Here is a 21,711-nt window from a genome sequence, read left to right as displayed (position 1 = left end):
ATTTCAAAACCGGTTTAAAAAAAATTGAAGTGTGTACATAATCTCAGCCTTTTTAGTGTATAGTCCTGAATTTTGACCAGCGAGTACACTAGTAGTCGTGTAACTGCCATCTCTTCTCCTTCCCCTGGTCTCTGACCGTCGCTGACCATTTTCCTGTCCTTAGAGTTTTGCTCATTTCAGAATGCCATGTAACTGGCATCATACATTATTCTATGTACCCATGCCAGGTATTCCCAAAAGAGACTTCAACCGCAAATAAAATGTCCACTTGAGCAAAATGCCTGGGAAAAAAGCAGAGACATGAATGCTACTAAATGACTGAGCCTATCAAGAGTTACTCAGATTCACTTAGTAGCGACACTAGCAGTGATAGGTGGCGCCTCCCAGTCCCCACAACGGTCTTCCACAAGCACAGGTGACCCTTGAACAACATAGGTTTGAACTGCGTGAGTCCACTAGTATGGGAATTAAAAAAAAAAAATACATTTTATTGATTTGTTACAGAGAGAAAGGGAGAGAGATAGAGAGTTAGAAACATCGATGAGTGAGAGGTACATCGATCAGCTGCCTTCTGCATCCCCCCCTCACCCCCCCGGGGATGTGCCTGCAACCAAGGTATATGCCCTTGACTGGAAGCAAACCCAGGACCTTTCAGTCTGCAGGCTGATGCTCTATCCACTGAGCCAAACTGGTTTTGGCAATTTTTTTTCTTTTTTAACAAAATATATTTTTATTGATTTCAGAGAGAAAGGGAAAGGGAGAGGGAGATAGAAACATCAATGATGAGAGAGAATCATTAATTGGCTGCTTCCTGCATACCCCTCAAAGGGGACTGAGCCTGAAAGTGGGGCATGTGCCCTTGACCAGAATCGAACCTGGGGCCCTTTAGTCCTCAGGCTGATGCTCTATCCAATGAGCCAAACCAGTCAGGGCAATTTTTTTTTTTTTTTTTTTTTTTAGTTTAATACCATTTAATAATGATGATATACAATCTTTTTATAAAATAAATTTGACAGTCTTCCCAGGGTTTGAATTTTAAGAAGCTGTTTTGACATAGAATTGGCTTTTAGTCATTCTAATAGGCTCTGGAATGCCTCAAGGATTTGTAAGGGCAATTTTTTTCAATAGATACTATAAATGTTTTTTCTCCTCTTACAATTTTCTTTTTCCCCCCCAAATAGGTTTTTATGTATTTTTATATATTCAGAGAGGAAGGGAGAAGAGGAAAATGAGAGAGAAACATCAATGATGAGAGAAAATCAGTGATTGGCTGGCTCCAGCACCCCCATACTGGGAATTGAGCCTGTAACCTGGGCATGTGCCCCAATTGGGAATTGTACCATGACCTCCTGGTTCATAGGTTGATGCTCAACCACCAAGCCATGCCTGCTGGACTCTTCTTATGATTTTCTTAATAACATTTTCTCTAGCTTATTTATTTTAAGAATACAGCCTATAATACATAAACACACAAAATATGTATTAGTCGACTGTTTAATATATTAATAAAGCTTCCTATCAACAGTAGGCTATTAGAAGTTAAGTTTTGGGGAAGTGAAAGTTAAACATGGACTTGTGACTGCTTGTGGCAGCAGCCCTGGCCTCCATGTTGTTCAAGGGTCCACCCTCATGTGCCATCCCATCAGGTGTCCTCCTCTGGGTTTTGTCTTCCTTTCCCTTTTTTGAAACTCTCATCTACCTACAAAAGGAGGTAGATCACTGAAGCCTTAACTTTTTAGAGTTGAAGATACCAGTTGTAGGAATGACCACTAATGAGTTTTATGCCTTTGGATTCTTTGCCTCTTCGGTTGGCAGTGGTTTGGTGGTGTGCCACTCACTCAGTGCTGCTTTGAGCAGGAGCATCCCAAGAGTCCGCCCCATGTCTCGTAGGTCGAGACATTGAATGTCTCCTTTTTCTAGTCTCTTCCCGTAGAAACACAGTGTGCTTGGCAGTTGCGTGTACTCCAGGTGTCCACACGGATGATACATGTTCCTCTTTCTTCCCTCTTCTCCAAGGTGTTTGTCTTTGGCACTGTCACAGAATGGCTGCATTTCTACAACAAGTGGCTGTACTGCTGCCTGTGGATTGTGAATGGCCTGCTGCAGTCCACAGGGTGGCCCTGTGTGGTTGCTGTCATGGGCAACTGGTTTGGGAAAGCTGGGTATGCCGCCTCCTTCCTCTTTAATTTTTCCTTTTAAGTGGTCTTATTACCGGATTATTCAGACTTGTCAATTAACTCGGTCCCTTCGTTTAGAAAGTTAGAATCGTTCAGGGAGAGGTTTCACGTCAAAGTGTATTGGAAATCGTGTCGACCTTAGTGACGATCCATCTACCCCTGCCCATCATGTCCACAGCGCTCTCTTGGCTGTAGTAAGAGTTTGAGTGTGGCTAAGGCAGCATGTCTCATTTTTTCTTTAATCTTCCCTTGAGAGAGCATAAATATCCCAGGTGCAGTCCCATCAGGATCTTCCTGTGGGTTTGCCTTTCTTTCCCTTTTTTGAGACTTAGTGTTCTTCGTTAGCCTTCTTCCATTAAATATAAGGAAACCGAGGCCAAACTGGTCCATGGGACTTGCCTAAGGTCACGTAGCAAAGGCTCTAATAAGATGCAATGGAGAATGCCAAACTTGGGTGAATTTTCCCCTACACCTTTAAGTAATTATTAGATTGTGTTTGAGTTTGTGTGTGTGGTGTGGGCCAAGGATGTGAGGATAGGCACCCGCTAAAGTATCTTCTAGGCCACCAGGAAGAAGAGCCACGCTTAGCTTATAGGATGGGAATAAGTTCAGACATCCCAAGACTTGGCTTTGTTGTATGCCATTCTATGTGACACTCCAATTTCAGGAAATTATTAATTTGAATTCCTATAATTTTTATAAGTAAGTATTTGTGTAGTGAGATACATATTTATCTTATCGGTGGCTCTATCTTTTCTGGTTGTTTAAACTTTTATGTCAGGGCCAGTTGTGCATCAGACATTGTCCACCAGCTCAGTGACCTGCGCATGCTCTGACCTGGCCTCTCCGTTTCCAGCTTCCCCGGTTTCACAGAAGGGGATGCTCGCTGGCTGTAACGTTGTGAAAGTTCACCTATAAAATGTCTGTGGTCAGAATAAGGACCACTTAATGAGAATGCTCTGATTATATTTCAGAGTGCTGGTAATTTCTGTTTCTAACTAGCATCACTGGTTTAACAGAATTGATTTTGAGAAGCTCTGTTCTTCCTGTCATACTTTCATTTTCTTTTGGAGTGGATGATGCTGTCTGTTCATGTGCTATTTTTTGTTATTAAGATTTTTAAGGTAATTTTTTTTCATTTATAATTTTTGAAAATTATATAGATGCTACTTGTTTATTGTAGACAGACTGGATAATATAAATGAGCAAAGAGAAATAAAAACAAAGCCACCTGAAATCCTATCAACTAAAGATAATTACTTTGACATCTATCAGTTTGAGGTAATTTTTATCTGAGTTTTTATAAATTGGATGACACTGGGTGTTTGATAGCAGTGACTGGGCAGGCTGATTATTTCCTTACTTTTTTTTGGATCAGTTACAAGGAAACAAAAATTCAAACAAGTCCTCACAGTTTCTTTTTGAAAGTAAGATCATTTGTTTTTTAAACAAGTAACATTGCCAAAGCCGGTTTGGCTCAGTGGTAGAGCGTCGGTCTGCGGACTGGGAGGTCCCAGGTTCGATTCCGGTCGGGGGCATGTACATTGGTTGCGGGCACATCCCCGGTAGGGGGAGTGCAGGGGGCAGCTGGTCGATGTTTCTCTCTCATCGACGTTTCTAGCTCTCTGTCTCTCTCCCTTCCTCTCTGTAAAAAATCAATAAAAAATAAATAAAAAAATATTTAAACAAGTAACATTAGTGAAATTGACAGAGCACTGCTTGAGACACAGTGACTTTTTCTATGAAACATAATAAGAAATCACAAGGTGCTAATAAGACTATGACATGTAAAAGCATGTCTTTGGACAGCAGTTTGTCTGGCCTTCTTACTCTTTCCTCCAGAACACTCTTGACAGATCTTAATATTTAAGAGGATTGGGTATTTTAGCATGAGGGAGGAGCATAGAGATCACCTGGATCAAGTTATTTCCAAAGGAAAAAAGTTGGAGCTCAACTGAATGCAGTGATCTATGGAGGCCATTGGATGAGTCAGGCCCTTTCTGGTTGTCAGGGTGAGAGTTAGTCACATACATTCGTGTGCAGCACCGAGCCCGCTCCTGTACATCACTACCCTCAGTCTTTGCAGAGCACAGGCTCTCCCAGTTGAGAACACTGAGCCTTCGCTGTAACTTACTTAACAGCTGGAGGTAGCAGCCTCCTACTTGTGAACAGCCTTTATTTTTCACAGTGTGGTTTCCTGTTCATGAGATGAGATTATAAAAATGTTTAAGGCGATAGATAATCTAATCTGTGTTATTAATATGTATCAAATAGATAAAATGCAAATGTGACCTTTTAAAAAATGAACTTTTTAATCCTTTTTTTCCCCACCAGCCTTTCTGCCAGTGGCTATGTTCAGAGTTAATTCGTTTTTCTCCAAGACGTGTGTAAAAGTTAGTTTCCTTCTACCAGATTCTTCCTCTCCCCATCCATCTTTTAAAAATGGCTTTATTGAGTTGTACAATAAGTTGCATGTGTTTAAAATGTATTATTTGATGAGTTTTGGCAAGAATACACCCATAAAACCATCATCACAGTTAAAATAATGGACAGTCCACCCCCTCCCCCCAAAAGTTTCCTTGTGCTCCTTGGTAATTCCTCCGCCCCAACCCCCATCCTCCACCCCCCACTGCCATCTCCAGGCAACTACTGATCTGCTTTCTGTCACTAGGTTAATTAGGATTTTCTAAAATTGTGTATAAATGGAGTCACACACTGTGTACTCTTTCTTGTTTGTCTTCCTTCACTCACAATAATTAATTGAGATTCATTCGTGTTGCATATATTGATAGTCCATTCCTTTTCATAGCTGAATAGTAATCCATTGTACCACAGTTTGGTGATCTGTCCACCTGCTGATGGTTTTTGGCTATCATAAATAAAGCCACTGTGGCTGGGACTGGTTTGGCTCAGTGGATAGAGCGTCAGCTTGGGGACTGGAGGGTCCCGGGTTCGATTCTGGTCAAGGGCATGTACCTTGGTTGCGGGCATATCCCCAGTGGGGGGTGTGCAAGAGGCAGCTGATCAATGACTCTCTCTCATCGATGTTTCTAGCTCTCTATCTCTCTCCTTTCCTCTCTGTATAAAATCAATAAAAAATATATTAAAAAAAAAAAAAAGCCACTGTGAACATTTGTGTACAAATTCTTGTATGGACAAATGCTTTCATTTCCCTTGGATAAATACCTTGAATAGATTGGCTGGATCATACTATAGTTATTTTTATAAATTTTATTGATTTTTTTACAGAGAGGAAAGGAGAGGGATAGAGAGTTAGACACATCAATGAGAGAGAAACATTGATCAGCTGTCTCATACATACCCCCTTCTGGAGATGTGCCCGCAGCCAAGGTACATGCCCTTGAATCCGCAGGTTGACGCTCTATCCACTGAGCCAAACCAGTGAGGGCACGATAGGTATTTTATACCTTTTTAAGAAATTGGTAGTCTCTTCCATATGATTGTACCATTTTACATTTCTACCAGCAGAGTGTAAAGTGTTCTAGTTACTGTATATCTTTGCCAACACTTGGTATGCGCAGTCTTTTTCATTTTAGCTATTCTGTAACTGAATAGTAATGCCTCATTATGGTTTTAATTTGCATTTCCCTAATCTCTGATGTTGAGTATCTTTATATATATATCTCCACTAGGAGAGGAACAAAGAGGGAGAGAGAGAGAGAAAAACATCAATGATGAGAGAAAATCATCGATTGGCTGCCTCCTGCACACCCCCTACTGGAGATTGAGCCTGCAGCCTGGGCATGTGCCCTTGACTGGGATTGAACCTGGGACCTTTCAGTCTGCAGGCCTACACTCTATCTGCTGAACCAAACCAGCTAGGGCTGTTGACTATTTACATAATATTTTTTATATGTAAAGTATCTATTACAATCTTTTGTCCCTTCTCAAAAATTTTTTTTTGAGATGATTGAAGATTCATACTCTTTAACATTTTATTGCATTGTCTTGTTTTCATATTATTGAGTTTTGTGGGTTCTTTATATATCAGATACAAATCTTATCCGTAATATATAAGATTTTCTCTTCCAGTCTGTAGCTTGTCTTTTTTTTTTTTTTTTTTTAATAATATATTTTATTGATTTTTTACAGAGAGGAAGAGAAAGGGATAGAGAGTTAGAAACATCTATGAGAGAGAATCATTGATCAGCTGCCTCTTGCACACCCCCTACTGGGGATGTGCCCGCAACCAAGGTACATGCCCTTGACCGTAATCAAACCTGGGACCTTTCAGTCTGCAGGCTGACTCTCTATCCACTGAGCCAAACAGGTTTCGGCTGTAGCTTGTTTTTTTGAAATTTCTGAATAGTTTCTTTCAATGAGCCCCAAAGTTTATTATATTAAGCTTTAGTATAATAAAGTCACAGAGTTAAAAGAGATGTGATGTTTTGTCATGTGGGTGTACTTAAAAAAATTTAAAAATAGATTGTTGATTCTCTGTGTGTGAACCTTCTTTGTTTTGGCAATTTTGTATTTGAACCTTGAATCAAATCCCTTCTTATTCTGTGTTCTGCTGTCTCCATCTTAGCCGAGGTGTTGTTTTTGGTCTCTGGAGTGCCTGTGCTTCGGTGGGCAACATTTTGGGAGCATGCCTGGCCTCTTCAGTTCTGCAGTATGGTTATGAGGTAGGTATTTCTTTCTAGCTTTTTCTCAAGGAAGTAAATGTGGTTTTTTTTTTTTTTTTTTTAGGAAATAATACCATGGCCATTTAAAATCACATTGAGCTTTGTCTGGGTAAGACAAGGCTTGTGATAAAAGTGAACAAATTTGCACAGCCAGAGTGGCTGAGTGGTTGAATGTTGACCCATGCACCAGGAGATCACAGTTGGATTCCAGATCAGGGCACATGCCTCGTTTGTGGGCTGAATCCCCAATAGGGGGTTTGCAGGAGGCAATTGATCAATGATTCTCTCTCATCACTGATGGTTTTTATCCCTTTCTCCCTCTCCCTTCCTCTCTGAAACCAATAAAAATATATTTTAAAAAATTATAAAAAGAAAACTTGACAAATGGAAACATATAGCAGCATTATTCCTGAAGAATACCCAAGTCTAAAGACATATAATCAGGAAAAGGTATTTACAGCTCATTAAAGATAAAGAGCCGATCTTCCTAATATAAAAAAACCACCTGCAGATTGGTAAGAAAAAGACCGACAACACAGAAAAAAAGGTAAAGGATTTGAACGTCTCGTTGGTAAAAAGGGAATAGGAACACCTTATAAACATATGAAAAGAAATTCCACTTCACTTACAACTTTATTTCATTAATATTAATTAAGCTCCTGTAAGGGCCTCTAGGCAGTAGAGAATGGATATTGGCCTAAAACTCTTTGCCCTTTGTGGAGCTAGGTAGTAGTCTGAGGAGAAATGCAAATTAAAGAAACTGCACTGAATGTTTATTAGGTTGGCAAATTCCAAAAGTGTCATAATACCTTGTGTTTATGAGGATGTGGAAAAACAGGCATTGCAGTTGGCAAACTGAACAACTCCCCTTGGGGTCAGTATGGGGCAGTCTGTCAAAGCTGCAGCTGCTCTGCCCGAGGAGGTGCTCTCCAGCCCCAGGAATGAACCCCGCAGGTGCGTATGCTTCAGCAGGCGCAGGGATATACGACAAGGTTACTTACTTCAGTGTTGTGTGTCACAGCAAAACGTTGGTACCGAATGTCACCCAAAAGGGAAATAGTTACCCCGGGATACACCTGTTCAGTGGAATGCCGTGCAGCTGTGAAATAGGGTTGCAAAGCTCTCTCTGTGCCGATAGGGAACTATCTCAGTGGTGTCTATTAAGTGTAAAAAGCAGGGATGCTAAACTGTGTGTATTTAAAAAAAGAAAAGAAAAGTTTTATTGATTTTTTACAGGGAGGAAGGGAGAGAGATAGAGAGCTAGAAACGTCAATGAGAGAGAAACATTGACCTTTCAGTCAACAGACTGACGCTCTACCATTGAGCCAAACCGGTTTCTGCTAAACTGTGTGTATTGAATGACGCCATTTGTGTAAAATGGAGGAAGAAGTCAAGAGTACATATTTGTATTGGCTTGTATGTTTCTAAAGCAATCTCCAGCCGAAACCGGTTTGGCTCAATGGATAGAGCGTTGGCTTGGGGACTGAAGAGACCCGAGTTCGATTCCAGTGAAGGGCATGTACCTTGGTTGCAGGCATATCCCCAGTAGGGGGTGTGCAAGAGGCAGCTGATGGATGACTCTCTCTCATCCATGTGCAATGCAAAGAATAAGATTTTTGGAGTTAGTCCTGATTCACAATTGTATCACTCAGTGTTCAGGGGACCTTAATTATCCTCTCTGAGCCTCATAGAGTCATTGGGAAAATGAAAGGAAAAAAACAAGTAAATCATAGCTCAGTGCATGCATAGGCTAAGCACTGAGCACTCATTTTCTTCCCAGTGTCCCATCCTTCCCGTCCCATTCCCCCTTCCCCCCCCCCCTTGCACACATGTCTCTGATGAATGTCCCAGACATGTAAGGAGCATCTGTCCTCTTTCCTCCAGTACGCCTTCCTGGTGACAGCGGCTGTGCAGTTTGCTGGTGGGATCGTCATTCTCTTTGGACTCCTGGTGTCACCTGAAGAAATTGGTGAGGACAAGCTGTCGCTTCTGTTACTTTTATGGGTGAAGAGAAATCTGAGGCCAGGACAGTTAGTCTCTTTTCCTAGAACTGTGAGCTCCTTTCAGTGGGTTAAAGGAGCAGCATTGCTGTTGTGTCTTGGTCCACCTAAGCCCACCATCGCTGCACCTGTTTGAGGGGAGTGAGGCTCACCTACTACAGATATAGGGAACACTCATTTGCAAATGAGTTTTATAATTGAGACACTGGTTAGAAGTTAGCATGGATGTGTTTCTAATTTCACTTCTTGAGGCAGATTTTATAAAAATAATTTAGTGTGGTATTTACCTCTTGTTAAATACAGAATTTGTATAAGTGAAACCACAGAAGCAAACACATGTACGATTCTATCCTTTGAATATTAGTAAAGAGACACATCAGCTTAATAGTATGTAATTGATTTCCTTTTGTATATGAGAGAGCTAGCCTGATTTAGTTGAGAACACATTGCTTTGAAGCCAGATAAAGTAGAATTAGAATCCAAAGTTTGTTGTGATGTTGATCTTAATTGACCTTAGTTGACCTTGGCCTGTGAACCTTGTTGCTTCTTTTATAAAGTGCAAATAAAATAATGTTGACCCCATAAGTCACATGTGTCAAACACAAGGCCCGCGGGCCAAATCCGTCCCACCAGGCCTTGCAATGTGGCCCGCACCACGCTGTCATCACTGCACTCCGCTGCGTTTCCATCACAATGACAGTTTATGACTGTTCAGTAAACCATTCGGCCCGCGATTTAGGCTGGATTTTAGATTTTGGTCCCTTCTCTGATTGAGTTCGACACCCCTACCATAAGTAATGATACATGCAAAGCACTTAGCACAACGCCAGGCACCTAGGAGGCACTCTGTAAATGTTGCTGTTACTGTGGTTTTAGGTCTCCCAGGTATTGAGGCAGAAGAAAACGTCGAAGAAGACTCGCACAGACCATTAATCAATGATGCTGAAAATGAAGATGAATATGAGCCTTATTATTCCATCCAAGAAGGCAGTACCATCACTCAAGTCAAGGCAATAAGCTTTTATCAGGCTTGTTGCCTTCCTGGAGTTATCCCGGTAAGGACCATTCAAATCTCCTTGCCACAGCCAGTGAGCTATTATAGCTGGAGATGACCTCTGCCTGGGACAAAACATCGCTAAGTATTTAGATTCTCTTGGATACTTTATTTTAGAAATGCATTCATAGGACTATTGGATAATGCCCCTCAACTTATTTTTATAATGACAACACTGGAAATTTTTTCTGACATTATGCAGAGGCCGAGAGAGTAATGTTTTTAGCTTGTAGGGTCCACACAGTCTCTGCTGCAACTACTTAACTCCAGAACAAAAGAAATGAATGAATGGGCATGCCAGAGTTGGCCCTGAGCCCTAGCTTGCTGACCCTGACCTAGCATTTGAGTAAGAAGGCAAAGTTGGTATTTTTAAATATTGTATATACTTTATGTCCTGTAGCGGTATTATAAAATTATATTAATATGTCAACCAAGGGGGGTTTTGAATGGGTCGTTAAATCGGCCCTATTTGCTGATACTCTTATTCTAGGAAGAAACAATTGTTTGCCCTTTAATGAAAAGGCCCAGAGCAGAATACTCCACAGTATTTCTTGGTAATGCATTCCAGTGTTTCCACAACCTTTACAGTCAGGAGAATTTTCTAACGTCTAAACTAAATCCCTTCTGCTGCAGTTTTTCTGTCTTGATGTTTCGGGCGCTCTAGCACGGGAGTGGAAGTTAAGAGGCCTAGGTTATGTTTCCAGCTTACCCACTAACTGTCTGTGAGGCCTGGGGTAAGTCACTCAGCCCAACCTTGTGTCTCAGTTCCCCTTCCTGTGGAGCACAGCAGTCCTCCCTGGGTCTAGAATGGGTTATGGCATTGTGAACATGCACTGGCTCTTACTTAATTGCTCAGTGGTGCTTCCTGAATGTAGCCCCTGAGCTAGATTGAGTCTGTAGGTTGTCATATTTCATGCTTATCAGTTCCCTTCTGCCTATGCCCCAAGCTCAGTTAGAGAACTGACATTTGCAAACGGGTTGTTAAGTATAAATTAAAATGAAAGTCCCCATGATTCTTAAAAAGATGATGTATAAGGTTCATGCAAGTTCCTTTAGTCCTGTTCTTAGGTTAAAGATTAGCATTTTTAACTAGTTATTAAAATAGTAATTAATTTCTGAGACAGGCCTTAACATTTTGTTGTGATTAAATATGGAATCTTTCGCTATTCCTTTGTATTTCCCAAGCTGTTTTTCCCTGACATGGATAGGGATGTAAAGGAAATCTAGTTAACCTATTATAATTCCTTTGTCTCTGTAACAGGCTGTCTGGACAAAATGCACTCATGACTGGGACTTGGCTCTTTAGGGGGTGGCGGTGGCCCGGCCAGGGAAGCTGTTTTAAAACAAGTGATACCTAGGGAATAAGTGGCAGCTCCAGGGAAAAGAATATACTAGCCAGACACCCTTTGAAGTCAGTCTCTCTGTTCCTCCCCTTTTTCCTTTGATGCTAAATGTCAGGATTTCCTGGTAATAATGTGTTGAATATAGGAGTCTTAGCACCACTGCCATCATGAGGCAGCTGCACCTATTATTCCTCAAAGTAGAACCACAAGGCCCATGACAATCAAGCTCCTTTCTTTTTGACTCACTAAAGATACTCTTTTTTTTTTTTTTAAGATATTGTTTGCTTTTCCACTGGATGTGGGAATGTAAAGCTTTTGGAAACTATAATGTGAAAGTAGTTGTAATGTTGATGCTTTTCTTAGACCTCGAAACTATTCCCCATGGTTCATAATATTAACTTTGCAGGAAATAGAAGAACCAAAATAGTTTGGTTGCTTGCAATAGAAGCTGTGATGTTTACTAGGTTTATTTGCTATGGTTAATGTTAGTCGGTGGCATGAATACTTTTAGTCTTTGTCTAAATAAAGAAATAGGAGTATGTGCCCTGCCTTACAGGTTCAAAACACTGGTTTGCTTCTACCAGAGAACTGAAAGGAGGAAAAAAAAGGAGGATTAGGAGGTGGTCATCTGTGTTTTCTGTTCCAAAGGCCTGCTGTAAATGCCTTTCTAGAAGTTAATGGGGATAAAGAGAAGAGGGAGACTAGGTAAAGTCAGGCCAATAAGAATTTGTAGAAAAGTTTAATTTTACAGTAAGGCTATCTGTCCTAAACTTTGCCATTTTATTTTGCTGTTTAATGACATTAGGAATTGTGGCCCTGCTGTGCTGCTTGTTCCTCACTGATAGTTGCATGTGTTTCTTGCAGTACTCACTTGCGTATGCCTGCCTGAAGTTAGTGAATTACTCCTTCTTCTTCTGGTTGCCCTTTTACCTGAGTAACAACTTTGGGTGGAAGGAGGCCGAAGCTGACAAGCTGTCCATTTGGTACGATGTTGGAGGGATTATAGGTAATGCCTGTGATGCATCTTTTTCTATAGTAGTTTTATTACTTATTCTACAGCCATTTTTCCTAAACTGTCCTACCATTAAACAGCCAAACTCTTAAAAAAAAGTTTGTATAAAGACCCAGCCTATGATTTATGGGGCTCTCTCTCTCAGACCTTTGTTGATGGATCTGTTCTCTTGTCTTGGGGTTTCCCTCTGTGACCTCTTGTAATGTAGCTCTTGCATACACTTTTGGTAAGTCTTAGGTCTTAGCTATACACATTAATTAGTGTCTAGATTGTCAGATCATAGAGGTGGGAATAATAGCAGGGATTGAGATCTGTGAATATTTTGTTGCTGCTTTGTACAGATTTTAGTAATGACTTTTCATTATAGCTAGGAGTATAAACAAGGAAGTAAGCAACTTTAAGACAGGCGTTCTGAATGCATTTTGGTGGGTGTGACTTCAATGGCTATGACAAAGCCTTAACATCCTTTCTGCAATGTTTACATTTAGAATGGTGGTAAGACTGAACTGCCCTGGGCCCATGAAAGCCCCTGGCATAGCCTTAGGTGATATACTGCCGTTGTATTTGAACTTGTTTGCCCTCTTCTGAGATCCCGAGTCAAAGGTGAGGTTGCCGCCTTTAGACCTGACAATCCTTCTTTGTTCTGCTATCTGATGAAGATGTACCAGATGTCCCTTAGCGCCTAGAACTTAACATGGGACTGTATCTCAATGCAAATGTGTTGCTTGACGCATTCATATCCATCTTTTTATTTTTATTTATTTATTTTAATATTTGCCAGAGGATACACTCACTGATCCCAGAGAGAGGGGAAGGGAGAAAAGGAGGGAAACTGGAAGGGAGGGGGAAAAAAGAGAGAGATGGGGGCAGGTAGAGTAGCAGGAGAGGGAGAGAGAAAGAGAAACATTGGCGTAGCACATTGATTAGCTGCCTTCTGTACATGCAGTGTAGGTATGCGCCCTGATCAGGAATCGAACTGGCAAACCTTTTGGTACATGGGATGATGCTCCAACCAACTGAGCCACCTGGCCAGGGCAACATGTCACCTCCTTTTAAACATCAGGACCTGGTAGTTATTTTAAGCCATGATTGCTGCATTTAATTGTAGTGAATATTTATTGGCTGCTACTAATAGCCTATGAGGCATGGTCCTTAATCATCTTTTACATAAAAAACAAAAAGAATCGGGAAAAACCTTCACAACTGGTTAGAGAAGAGAAAACAAGGGACAGTTGGTGGCTTTGGTGATTTTGCCTTTTTCCTTATTTTGGTGTCTTGATTTGTGGTGCCCTGTCCCTGTCAGCCACCATGAGTAATCTTCCGGAAAGGAAATTATGGAGGAAACTTAGGAGAATCAGCCACCTCTCTGGATAGACCGGTGTTAGGCTCTGGATAGCGGGCGGAGGGTACCTGATGAGCCCTTTTCAGGTAACCGAGCTAAATTATAGATGGTTTTCATTGGAATGCACTCTTTGTGCCTAAAGGTGGAACTCTGCAAGGCTTCATCTCTGACGTGTTACAGAAGAGAGCACCCGTTTTAGCTCTGAGTCTGCTTCTGGCAATCGGATCCCTAGTTGGATACAGTCGTGAGTATTCCCTTGCAATTAAATGTCCCGATCTCTTAGGACGAAGGCATTTGCCTTGAATCCATGACCAGCCCAGGGGAGACCCTAGAGCCCAGCCACAAAGGCATGCTAGAGACCCTTCTGTTGTCCTGTGAATACCTGGTGGAAGTATCATCACCCAGTTTTATGTGTGTCGGGGAGGAAACTGGCATCTCTACTGCTTTGTTGGTTTGTTTAAAAGGTTGCTTGGGAGTGTATATGCTTTGTCTGAGGGTAGGCTCCAGAGGAACAGCATTAGAGCCAATAAAACAATAAAAGGGAAAAGGTTTCAAAAGAGGAAAGATGGTAATTAGTGAGTTTGGTATATATCCCCTAAGATGCTGCTGAGATTGGAGCAGGGTTTTTCTGTAGCTTTTAGAAGTCTCATTAGCTTGAGCACCAGCTAGAGACAGACGTCACAAATAAAAGTTGGAAGAGGCCATGAAAGAGTCGTATCCCTTTGTTGTGTCTGGGTGTGATCTGCGAGGTCACAGAGACCCAGGCCTTTGTGGACTGTCCCGTGGAGGCTCACGGGATGCGCTTTTAAAGTTAGCATGTCTCTCCTCACAGGCTCGCCAAACAACAAGTCCATTAATGCACTTCTGATGGCGGTCACAGGTATGTCATCTGGCTCCATTTCACTGTTGTATTTCCTCTCTAAGTAAGAAGGGAAAAAGGGAACGATTTCTCTTAGTTTGAGTTACACTAAAACCTTAATTACAGAGAAGTCAAATGGTGAAAGGAAAGACAGACACAGCAGATTCTGTTTCTCTGCTGTTCTGTGACCTCCTCAGTCCTTCAGTTACAGGATCACCTTTGGACCGAGGTGACGTAACAGTTTTGATCGCTGCCCCAGCTTCTCACATCACTTCTGTACGCGGTCTAGGAAGCTGCCACCTTGGGAACCAATTCACCAGCTTTCAAAAAGCCCAGTATAGCTAGTTCTTCCTCCTGTGTTGGAATTGGTCAGTATTTCTTCACTTCAGCCCCAGATGAAATAATTGAGTGCAATTAGGGGCTGTGTTATAGAAAAGTTCTTTATTTTTATTTATTTTTATTTTTTTAAAATATATTTTATTGATTTTGTAGGGAAAGGAAAGAGATAGGGAGTTAGAAACATCGATGAGAGAGAGAGTCATCGATTAGCTGCCTCTTGCACACCCCCTACTGGGGATATGCCCGCAACCAAGGTACATGCCCTTGACCGGAATCGAACCCGGGAACCTTCAGTCCCCAAGCCGACGCTCTATCCATTGAGCCAAACCGGTCTCAGCGAAAAGTTCCTTATTTTTAAACTTTAGATTGTGCTCAGCATAGTGAGAGCTGCTCATGCCATCCGAGGCTCACGGAGCTGATTGCAGCCGCGGTAAGGCATTCACACGGGCCAGCTCCTGCGTGGTCCTTGGACCGCTGCCCTGAGAGCAGAGCAGATAGAACCACCTGCACCGTTTAAATAGCTTTTTCTCTTCTCTCTCCTTTTTTATTATGTTTGGTTGACTTTGGTAATCAAATGTTCTGTGACCCACCTCTACTATTTCAGAACTTGACAAGCTAGTACAACTAGTTGTTAATCATAGTACAATTCACAGGATTAGAAGGACTGTGTGTTCACTATATTTTTTATATGTTTGGTTTCTATAAAATATACTAGTGTGTCACGTAATTCAAGAAGGGATTTCAGAAAAGTGGATGGGAATTAATTTGAAGATGGTACTACCTGGGAGAGTTTTTATTTTTACTGGTTATTTTTCCCTTTTTTTGTTTGTTTTGTTTCTCTCCAACATAATGAACAAAATTGGAGGATAAGTGTTTGCCTTATTCACTAGATTCCTAATGGAGTTATGAATAGTGTTTTAGTAAGAACCTCTCTGTGTATGACCTCAGGATTTTTTATTGGCGGACCTTCTAATATGATCAGCTCTGCAATTTCTGCTGACTTGGGTCGCCAAGAGCTCCTCCAAGGCAGCAGCGAGGCTTTGGCGACTGTCACAGGAATTGTTGACGGAACTGGGAGCATTGGAGCTGCGGTGGGCCAGGTAAGTGAGAGGAGAGGGGTCGAAATGGAGTGTTAAGTAGTCCTTCAACCGGTGGAAGAATATGTAACTGCCCGCTGGGCCACAGTAGGTGGCACTCTTATGCTGTAGTGTGATGTGCTGGGAGCCTGGAGGTTTGGTCCTCTGTAAGGGCCAGCTGTACCTGGAGCCTGGGGTTGAGTCCTCTCGAAGGGCCAGCTGTAGTGGGAGCTGGGTTGAGTCCTTTCTAAGGTCCATCTGGAAAGGGCCTCTACATTTTTAGTTGCTTTTTTCCACTTTCACTTCCAGATTCTTCCTGGAAATAAGCTCACACCTCATCAGATAGATCCTTCAGCCCCAGCCTGCTACCCCCTGTTTTCTAGCCTGAACGTGGCACTCCAAGGAGGCCATGAGACACATGCTTCTCATTATTCCCCACCTGACGTGTAAACCCTACCGAACACACATGTACACATGTTCATTAGATGGGTCCATCCCCTCCAGAAGTGGCCAGTGATCTGCAGCTGCTCTGAGTCACTGTCTCTGCTTCCTACAACATTCTAAGTCATTAGGGAAATGCAGATAAAAAGCAGAGTGAGCTACCACTTCATACCTATTAAGATAGGTGTAATTTTAAAAAAAATGCAACAAAATAACAACTATTGATGAAGACATGGAGAAATTGGAGTTTTTATATACATTGATGGTGAAAATGTAAAATGTTAAAGCTGTTATAGAAAAGTGGTTGTTCTAAAAAAGTTAAACATTCGGATTACTGTATGGCCCAGCAATTCCACTTTGAGGAATATATCCCTAGGAGTGGAATTTCAATGAATTGAAAACAAGGTCTCAGATATTCGTATGCCAACGTTCATTGCAGCACTATTTATAGTAGTCAAAAGGTGGAAACAACTCAAGTGTTGACCAATAGGTGATTGTGGTATCTATACTAACAAAAGGGTAATATGCTAATTAGGGTGGACATCTTCTGGACATCCATCTGGACAAAGCCACAGTGGCTATGAGGCCCGAGGCTCATGGCAGCTGTGGGCTCAGTTAGCTGTGAGCTCTGGTGGCTGCAAAACCTTGCAGCCGCTGTGGCCAGCAGTGGCAGCAGCAGTGTAGTGATGGAGGTGGCTCCTTCCACTGATAAACCTGGTCGCCTCCTGCAGAGGTCAGTAGGACACCCCCTGAGGAATCCTGGACTGTGAGAAGGGGCAGGCTGGGCTGAGGGACCTGCCTCCAGTGCACGAACTTTTGTGCACTGGCCCTCTAGTCTATAATAATAAAAGCATAATATGCTAATTAGACCAGACAGCCAAATGACTGGATGACCTTCTGGATGAAGCCGAGGCTGTGAGGGCCAAGGCAAGCCACTGAGCCCCTTGCACACAATTTGTACATTGGGCTTCTAGTATCTACATAATAGGGTATTATTCAGCCACAAAAAGGAATGAGGTTCTCATAGGTAGTACAACATGGTTGAACCTTAAAAACAGTATTCTAAGTGAAATAAGCCAGACACAAAGGGTAAATACTATGTGATTCCACTTAACCTGAAATATCCAGAATAGGCAAATTCACAGGCAGAAAGCACATTAGAGGTTACCAGGGACTGAGGAAAAGGGGTGATGAGGATTTACTGCTTAATGGGTACAGAGGTTCTGTTTGGGGTGCTGAAAAATTTTGGAAACAAATGGTGGTGATAGTTATACAACATTGTGAATGTATTTGATGCCACTAAGTCGTACACCAAAAAATGGTTAAAATAGCAAATTTTATGTTATATATTTTACCATAATAAAAAAAAGTAAAGGGATTAAATGCTCCCAGATCCTTTTTATTAATTGAAAGTAAATTAAAAGAATATGCTGTAAAATATTAAAGGTACAGTAATCCCATGAGCAAATAGCATAATTGTAAAGTGAGTGATACACTTAGAAGACAAAGCATTTTTGAAAACACCAATTATAATACCAAAGAACGATTAAATGGAAGTGACTTGAGGATGCTCATCTTCCTCTCTCATAGTGAAGGGAATGGAGAGAAAGCTCTGAACGCATGTCTTCTGTGGTGCAGTTCTGGACTCTGGAGCTTACAGAGTGAAGCCGTTAGTGCAGCTCACACAGGAGCATGCGTGTGAAAGGGCTTTGTAAACTGCAAAACACTATGCAAAGCCTAACCCCTCCTTATTTTCTAGAAGAGCCATGTTTAAATACTACAGCTACTTGATTTTATTAATTTATGAAGGATAATACAAAAATTTCTTTATCTCCGTTTTAGTATTTAGTGTCTTTGATCCAGGACAACCTCGGATGGATGTGGGTTTTCTACTTTTTCATTCTCATGGTAAGTGTGTGCTCCCCTTTTTTTGAACTAGTAAGTTTTTTTACTGATTTACTTCAAAGCATCTACTTAAATCACTTCTTAAGCCAGAAAAAGTGCTGATTGCTTTTAAAACTCTTTTGTAAAAATTAAGATTTTGTCAGTCTAAAAGACATTCTTTTCTCAAGGCAGGAAAGGGCCTTTCTTTAGTTTGCCTTTGACCTGATTCTAATGAGTATTGTCATTTGTAAAACCAGAAAAAATGACAAGCAACTTACTTAAAGTTTCACCAATCATTAATCGGTGTGCTTTTCCAGGGTGCTCTCCGGCGGCTGAATATAATTAGGGAATTCTGAGGGAAATTACAGTGGGGGGCACAAAGCCACAGAGGGTTAAAAAAGAAGCTGTGGCCGAAACCGGTTTGGCTCAGTGGATAGAGCGTCGGCTTGGGGACTGAAGGGTCCCGGGTTCAATTCCGGTCAAGGGCATGTACCTTGGTTGCGGGACATCCCCAGTAGGGGGTGTGCAAGAGGCAGCTGATTGATACTCTTTCTCATCGATGTTTCTAACTCTCTCTCTCTCTCTCTCTCTCTCTCTCTCTCTCTCTCTGTATAAAATCAATAAAATATATTTTTAAAAAAAGAAGAAAAAAAAAGAAGAAGCTGTGGTTAGCACTGTGTCGTGTGGATTCTAAAAAGAACCCGAGTCTTTGAAAAAATATCTGTTGTGCCTTAGGCCTCCTTGGCTGGAATCTTATACTGTCTGGGAAATAGCCAATACAGAATAAGGCCTGTGCTTTTGAAATATTGTTTTCTGTTGAATACGCATGTGATATAGTCTGTCCCATTATTGGTGAGACAGTGGTCAAGACAGGTCTGCGTGAGAGAGTCTGTGACAGCTTCGTCTGCCAGGGGATGCATTCAGTTTGCTGTCCCTAAATCTAGGGCATCCTAATTGAAGGCAGCCTCCGCCGGCCCAAGTCCAGACACCGCAGTCTTGTCCCGGGAGTCGGGGGAGTTCAGCACTGGAGTTCCCTGGTGCCGCCAGAAGGCTTATGTTCTCTGCTGTCACAGAGGATGCTTCCTTCTGCCCAGCTGCCTTCTAGCTTCCAGAGACTATGGTTATGGAACTCTGTCCACTTCTGACACCCATGCTAAGTAGAGGGCAGTGTCTGCTGATGAACTTATTGCTATGATCATACTAGGAATTCTAATAGAAAAAAACTGGATCTATTATAAGAAATACATTTTAAAAATCTTTTTATTGATTTCAGGGAGGAAGGGAGAGGGAGAGAGAGATGGAAACATCAGTAATGAGAGAGAATCTCTGATCAGTTGCCTCCTGCAACCCAGGCATATGCCCTAACCGGGAATTGGATTGTGACCTCTCGGTTCATAAGTTGACGCTCAACCACGGAGCCACATAGACAAGACAATAAACATTTTTTAAAATCTGAGCCCCAGTATCCATTTTCTGTCCCACCTGTCACAAATTATTTAACTTGTGTACCTTAGTTCTTTTATTTGGAGACTATAATGTAAATTAAGTATTTTAAATATTAACTGTAATTTTCAAAGTTATTATTTATTTAAATATATTTTATTGATTATTTTACAGAGAGGAAGAGAGAGGGATAGAGAGCTAGAAACATCGGTGAGAGAGAAACATCGACCAGTTGCCTCCTGCACATCCCCCACTGGGGATGTACCCGCAACCAAAGTACATGCCCTTGACCAGAATCGAACCTGGAACCCTTCAGTCCACAGGCCGAGGCTCTATCTACTGAGCCAAACCAGTTTCGGCTCAAAGTTATTTTTTTAATTCATTGAAGTTTAGATTTATCTTTGTATGAAGTCAGAATGAATGTAATTTTTCAAAGCCATTATGTTAAAAACATGATGCTTTAACAGAAGTAATTAAATTGTTACTGCACATTTAATGCTCTTCTTCTCTTTACAGACAAGTTGTACAATTGTATTTATTTCGCCATTAATAGTGAGGGAAATGCGCTCTCTTATGCAAAGACGACAAGTTCGCATACTAAGTGAATGACTGGTGCCCCAGAGGAACAAGAATAATAGGAGACACATTAGGACTCTTAATTCCTTTTAATTCATCCCATTTTGGGTTTGTCTTAAGAGCTCCAAAATAACCTCAGATGGCCAAGCCTCTTTCACCAGTGTCAGCCTCTTGCGATGCTGACCAGAGCGAGGTGGGCTGTTTCTACACTACAGGAATGATTGCTGATTGTTTTATTGTTGTCCCATGGATGTTCACGTGGCCTGTGGACCTCCGTTGGGCCCTTTCACCTTAAAGGCTACATTGGACATGGACCTTTGTTCTCCAGCCTGGGACGCTGAGTGACCACAGGCAGCCGTGCCTGGTTTCTAGCAGAGTCGGGCTCCGTGAACAGAAAAGCTCGTTGCATTTTGCTTTGGAAATGAGTTTGCAGAGGGTAGCTCATCTTCGAAGTCTCAAATCCTGAGAAGGTGCTCCAGCTGGATCCAGAATAAGCCTGCCTTGGACCGAGAATGCCTTTATTAACCTCGGTGGGAAAAATCATGCTACGTGCAGAAGCAGGCTGTCTCCACATTGCTGTCCACTTGTTCTCCACCTTCATTCAGAACTAGCTCTGGCTCCTGGCAGTATTGCGTCACCCTTTCAAGGACCATAAGGTGTATCAGTTGTGAACTTGAGTCACCCACAGCAAATACTCAAGCCCAGGTTTGCTGTTGGATCCACAAGGAAGCTAATCTGCTCAGCCCTGTTTTCAGAGGACTGACCTCTGTCACAGCCGGCTGCCTTGAGTAGCCTTGGCAGGAGCCTAGCATGAGAGAGAAGGGAAGGACCTTTCTCCTAGTATGCGGTAGCGTGTGACATGGAATCACACTAAGGGACCACTAGGGCCTGAGGGGACTTACATATCCTTTAGAAGTTTGTGGAGTATCCATCTTCAAGGCGTGAATTCTAAACTGATTATCAATATTTTAAGGCATAATATTGGATAAATATTCTAAATTATGTAAGCAAACTAGGGGGAAATGTGCAATTTTGAGGCCTGCCTAATTTGCTTTGGGTTAGGGAATATTTTTCAGCCTCCTGCTTTATACTCCAAAATGTGGTATGTTTGTGAACTTTATGTTATTTAATCAAGCAGATTTCCAATCAGTTAATTGCTCATTACTGACAAAAAGGGAAAGTATGAAACACAGGAAGGGAAAATAAACTGACTTTTATAATAAATGTCTGTCCATCTTGTTATTTAAATTTATACTCTGAGCTCCATGTTTTAGGATGTGACTCATGCCTTATGATTTCCTGCTATTGAGTGTTCCCTCGTGACCATTCACCGGTCCTACCGTGCCGGCAGACCGTACAGTTTCTCCCCTCTGGGTGCGGGGCCAGCCCAGTGTTATGCTCTTCCTCTTGGGTGAGGTGCTGCTGTGTTTCGATGAGTTGCCTGGTTGTAACTTAAGAATATTGTCTAGATGAGCCACATTCTGATTTTTTACCCTCTTCCTGGAATTTTACTGGGAGA

The 21,711-nt window shown here is 41.8% G+C and overlaps 1 protein-coding gene across 3 annotated transcripts in view; it reads left to right on the top strand.

The window, feature by feature from the left end:
• Positions 1 to 21,416, top strand: part of SLC37A3 (solute carrier family 37 member 3) — a 46,971-nt gene extending 25,555 nt beyond the window's left edge. For 2 of the 3 annotated variants that reach the window (XM_036428660.2, XM_036428665.2), the window contains exons 6-15: positions 2,017 to 2,162; positions 6,727 to 6,823; positions 8,708 to 8,792; positions 9,700 to 9,878; positions 12,085 to 12,226; positions 13,717 to 13,818; positions 14,407 to 14,454; positions 15,721 to 15,872; positions 18,132 to 18,197; positions 20,133 to 21,416. In XM_036428660.2, the coding sequence (XP_036284553.1) occupies positions 2,017 to 2,162; positions 6,727 to 6,823; positions 8,708 to 8,792; positions 9,700 to 9,878; positions 12,085 to 12,226; positions 13,717 to 13,818; positions 14,407 to 14,454; positions 15,721 to 15,872; positions 18,132 to 18,197; positions 20,133 to 20,225 (1,110 nt within the window). In that variant the 3' untranslated portion in view covers positions 20,226 to 21,416. The remainder of the gene's footprint in view (positions 1 to 2,016; positions 2,163 to 6,726; positions 6,824 to 8,707; positions 8,793 to 9,699; positions 9,879 to 12,084; positions 12,227 to 13,716; positions 13,819 to 14,406; positions 14,455 to 15,720; positions 15,873 to 18,131; positions 18,198 to 20,132) is intronic. The other variant, XM_045577460.1, reaches the window with a different exon arrangement.
• The last annotated feature ends 295 nt before the right edge of the window (positions 21,417 to 21,711 follow it).

The sequence above is a fragment of the Pipistrellus kuhlii genome, unplaced genomic scaffold (genome assembly GCF_014108245.1).
Source record: "Pipistrellus kuhlii isolate mPipKuh1 unplaced genomic scaffold, mPipKuh1.p scaffold_m20_p_10, whole genome shotgun sequence".
Lineage (NCBI taxonomy): Eukaryota > Metazoa > Chordata > Mammalia > Chiroptera > Vespertilionidae > Pipistrellus > Pipistrellus kuhlii.
The sequence above is the reverse complement of the archived record's forward strand: the minus strand, read 5'-3'. Positions and strand labels throughout refer to the sequence as shown.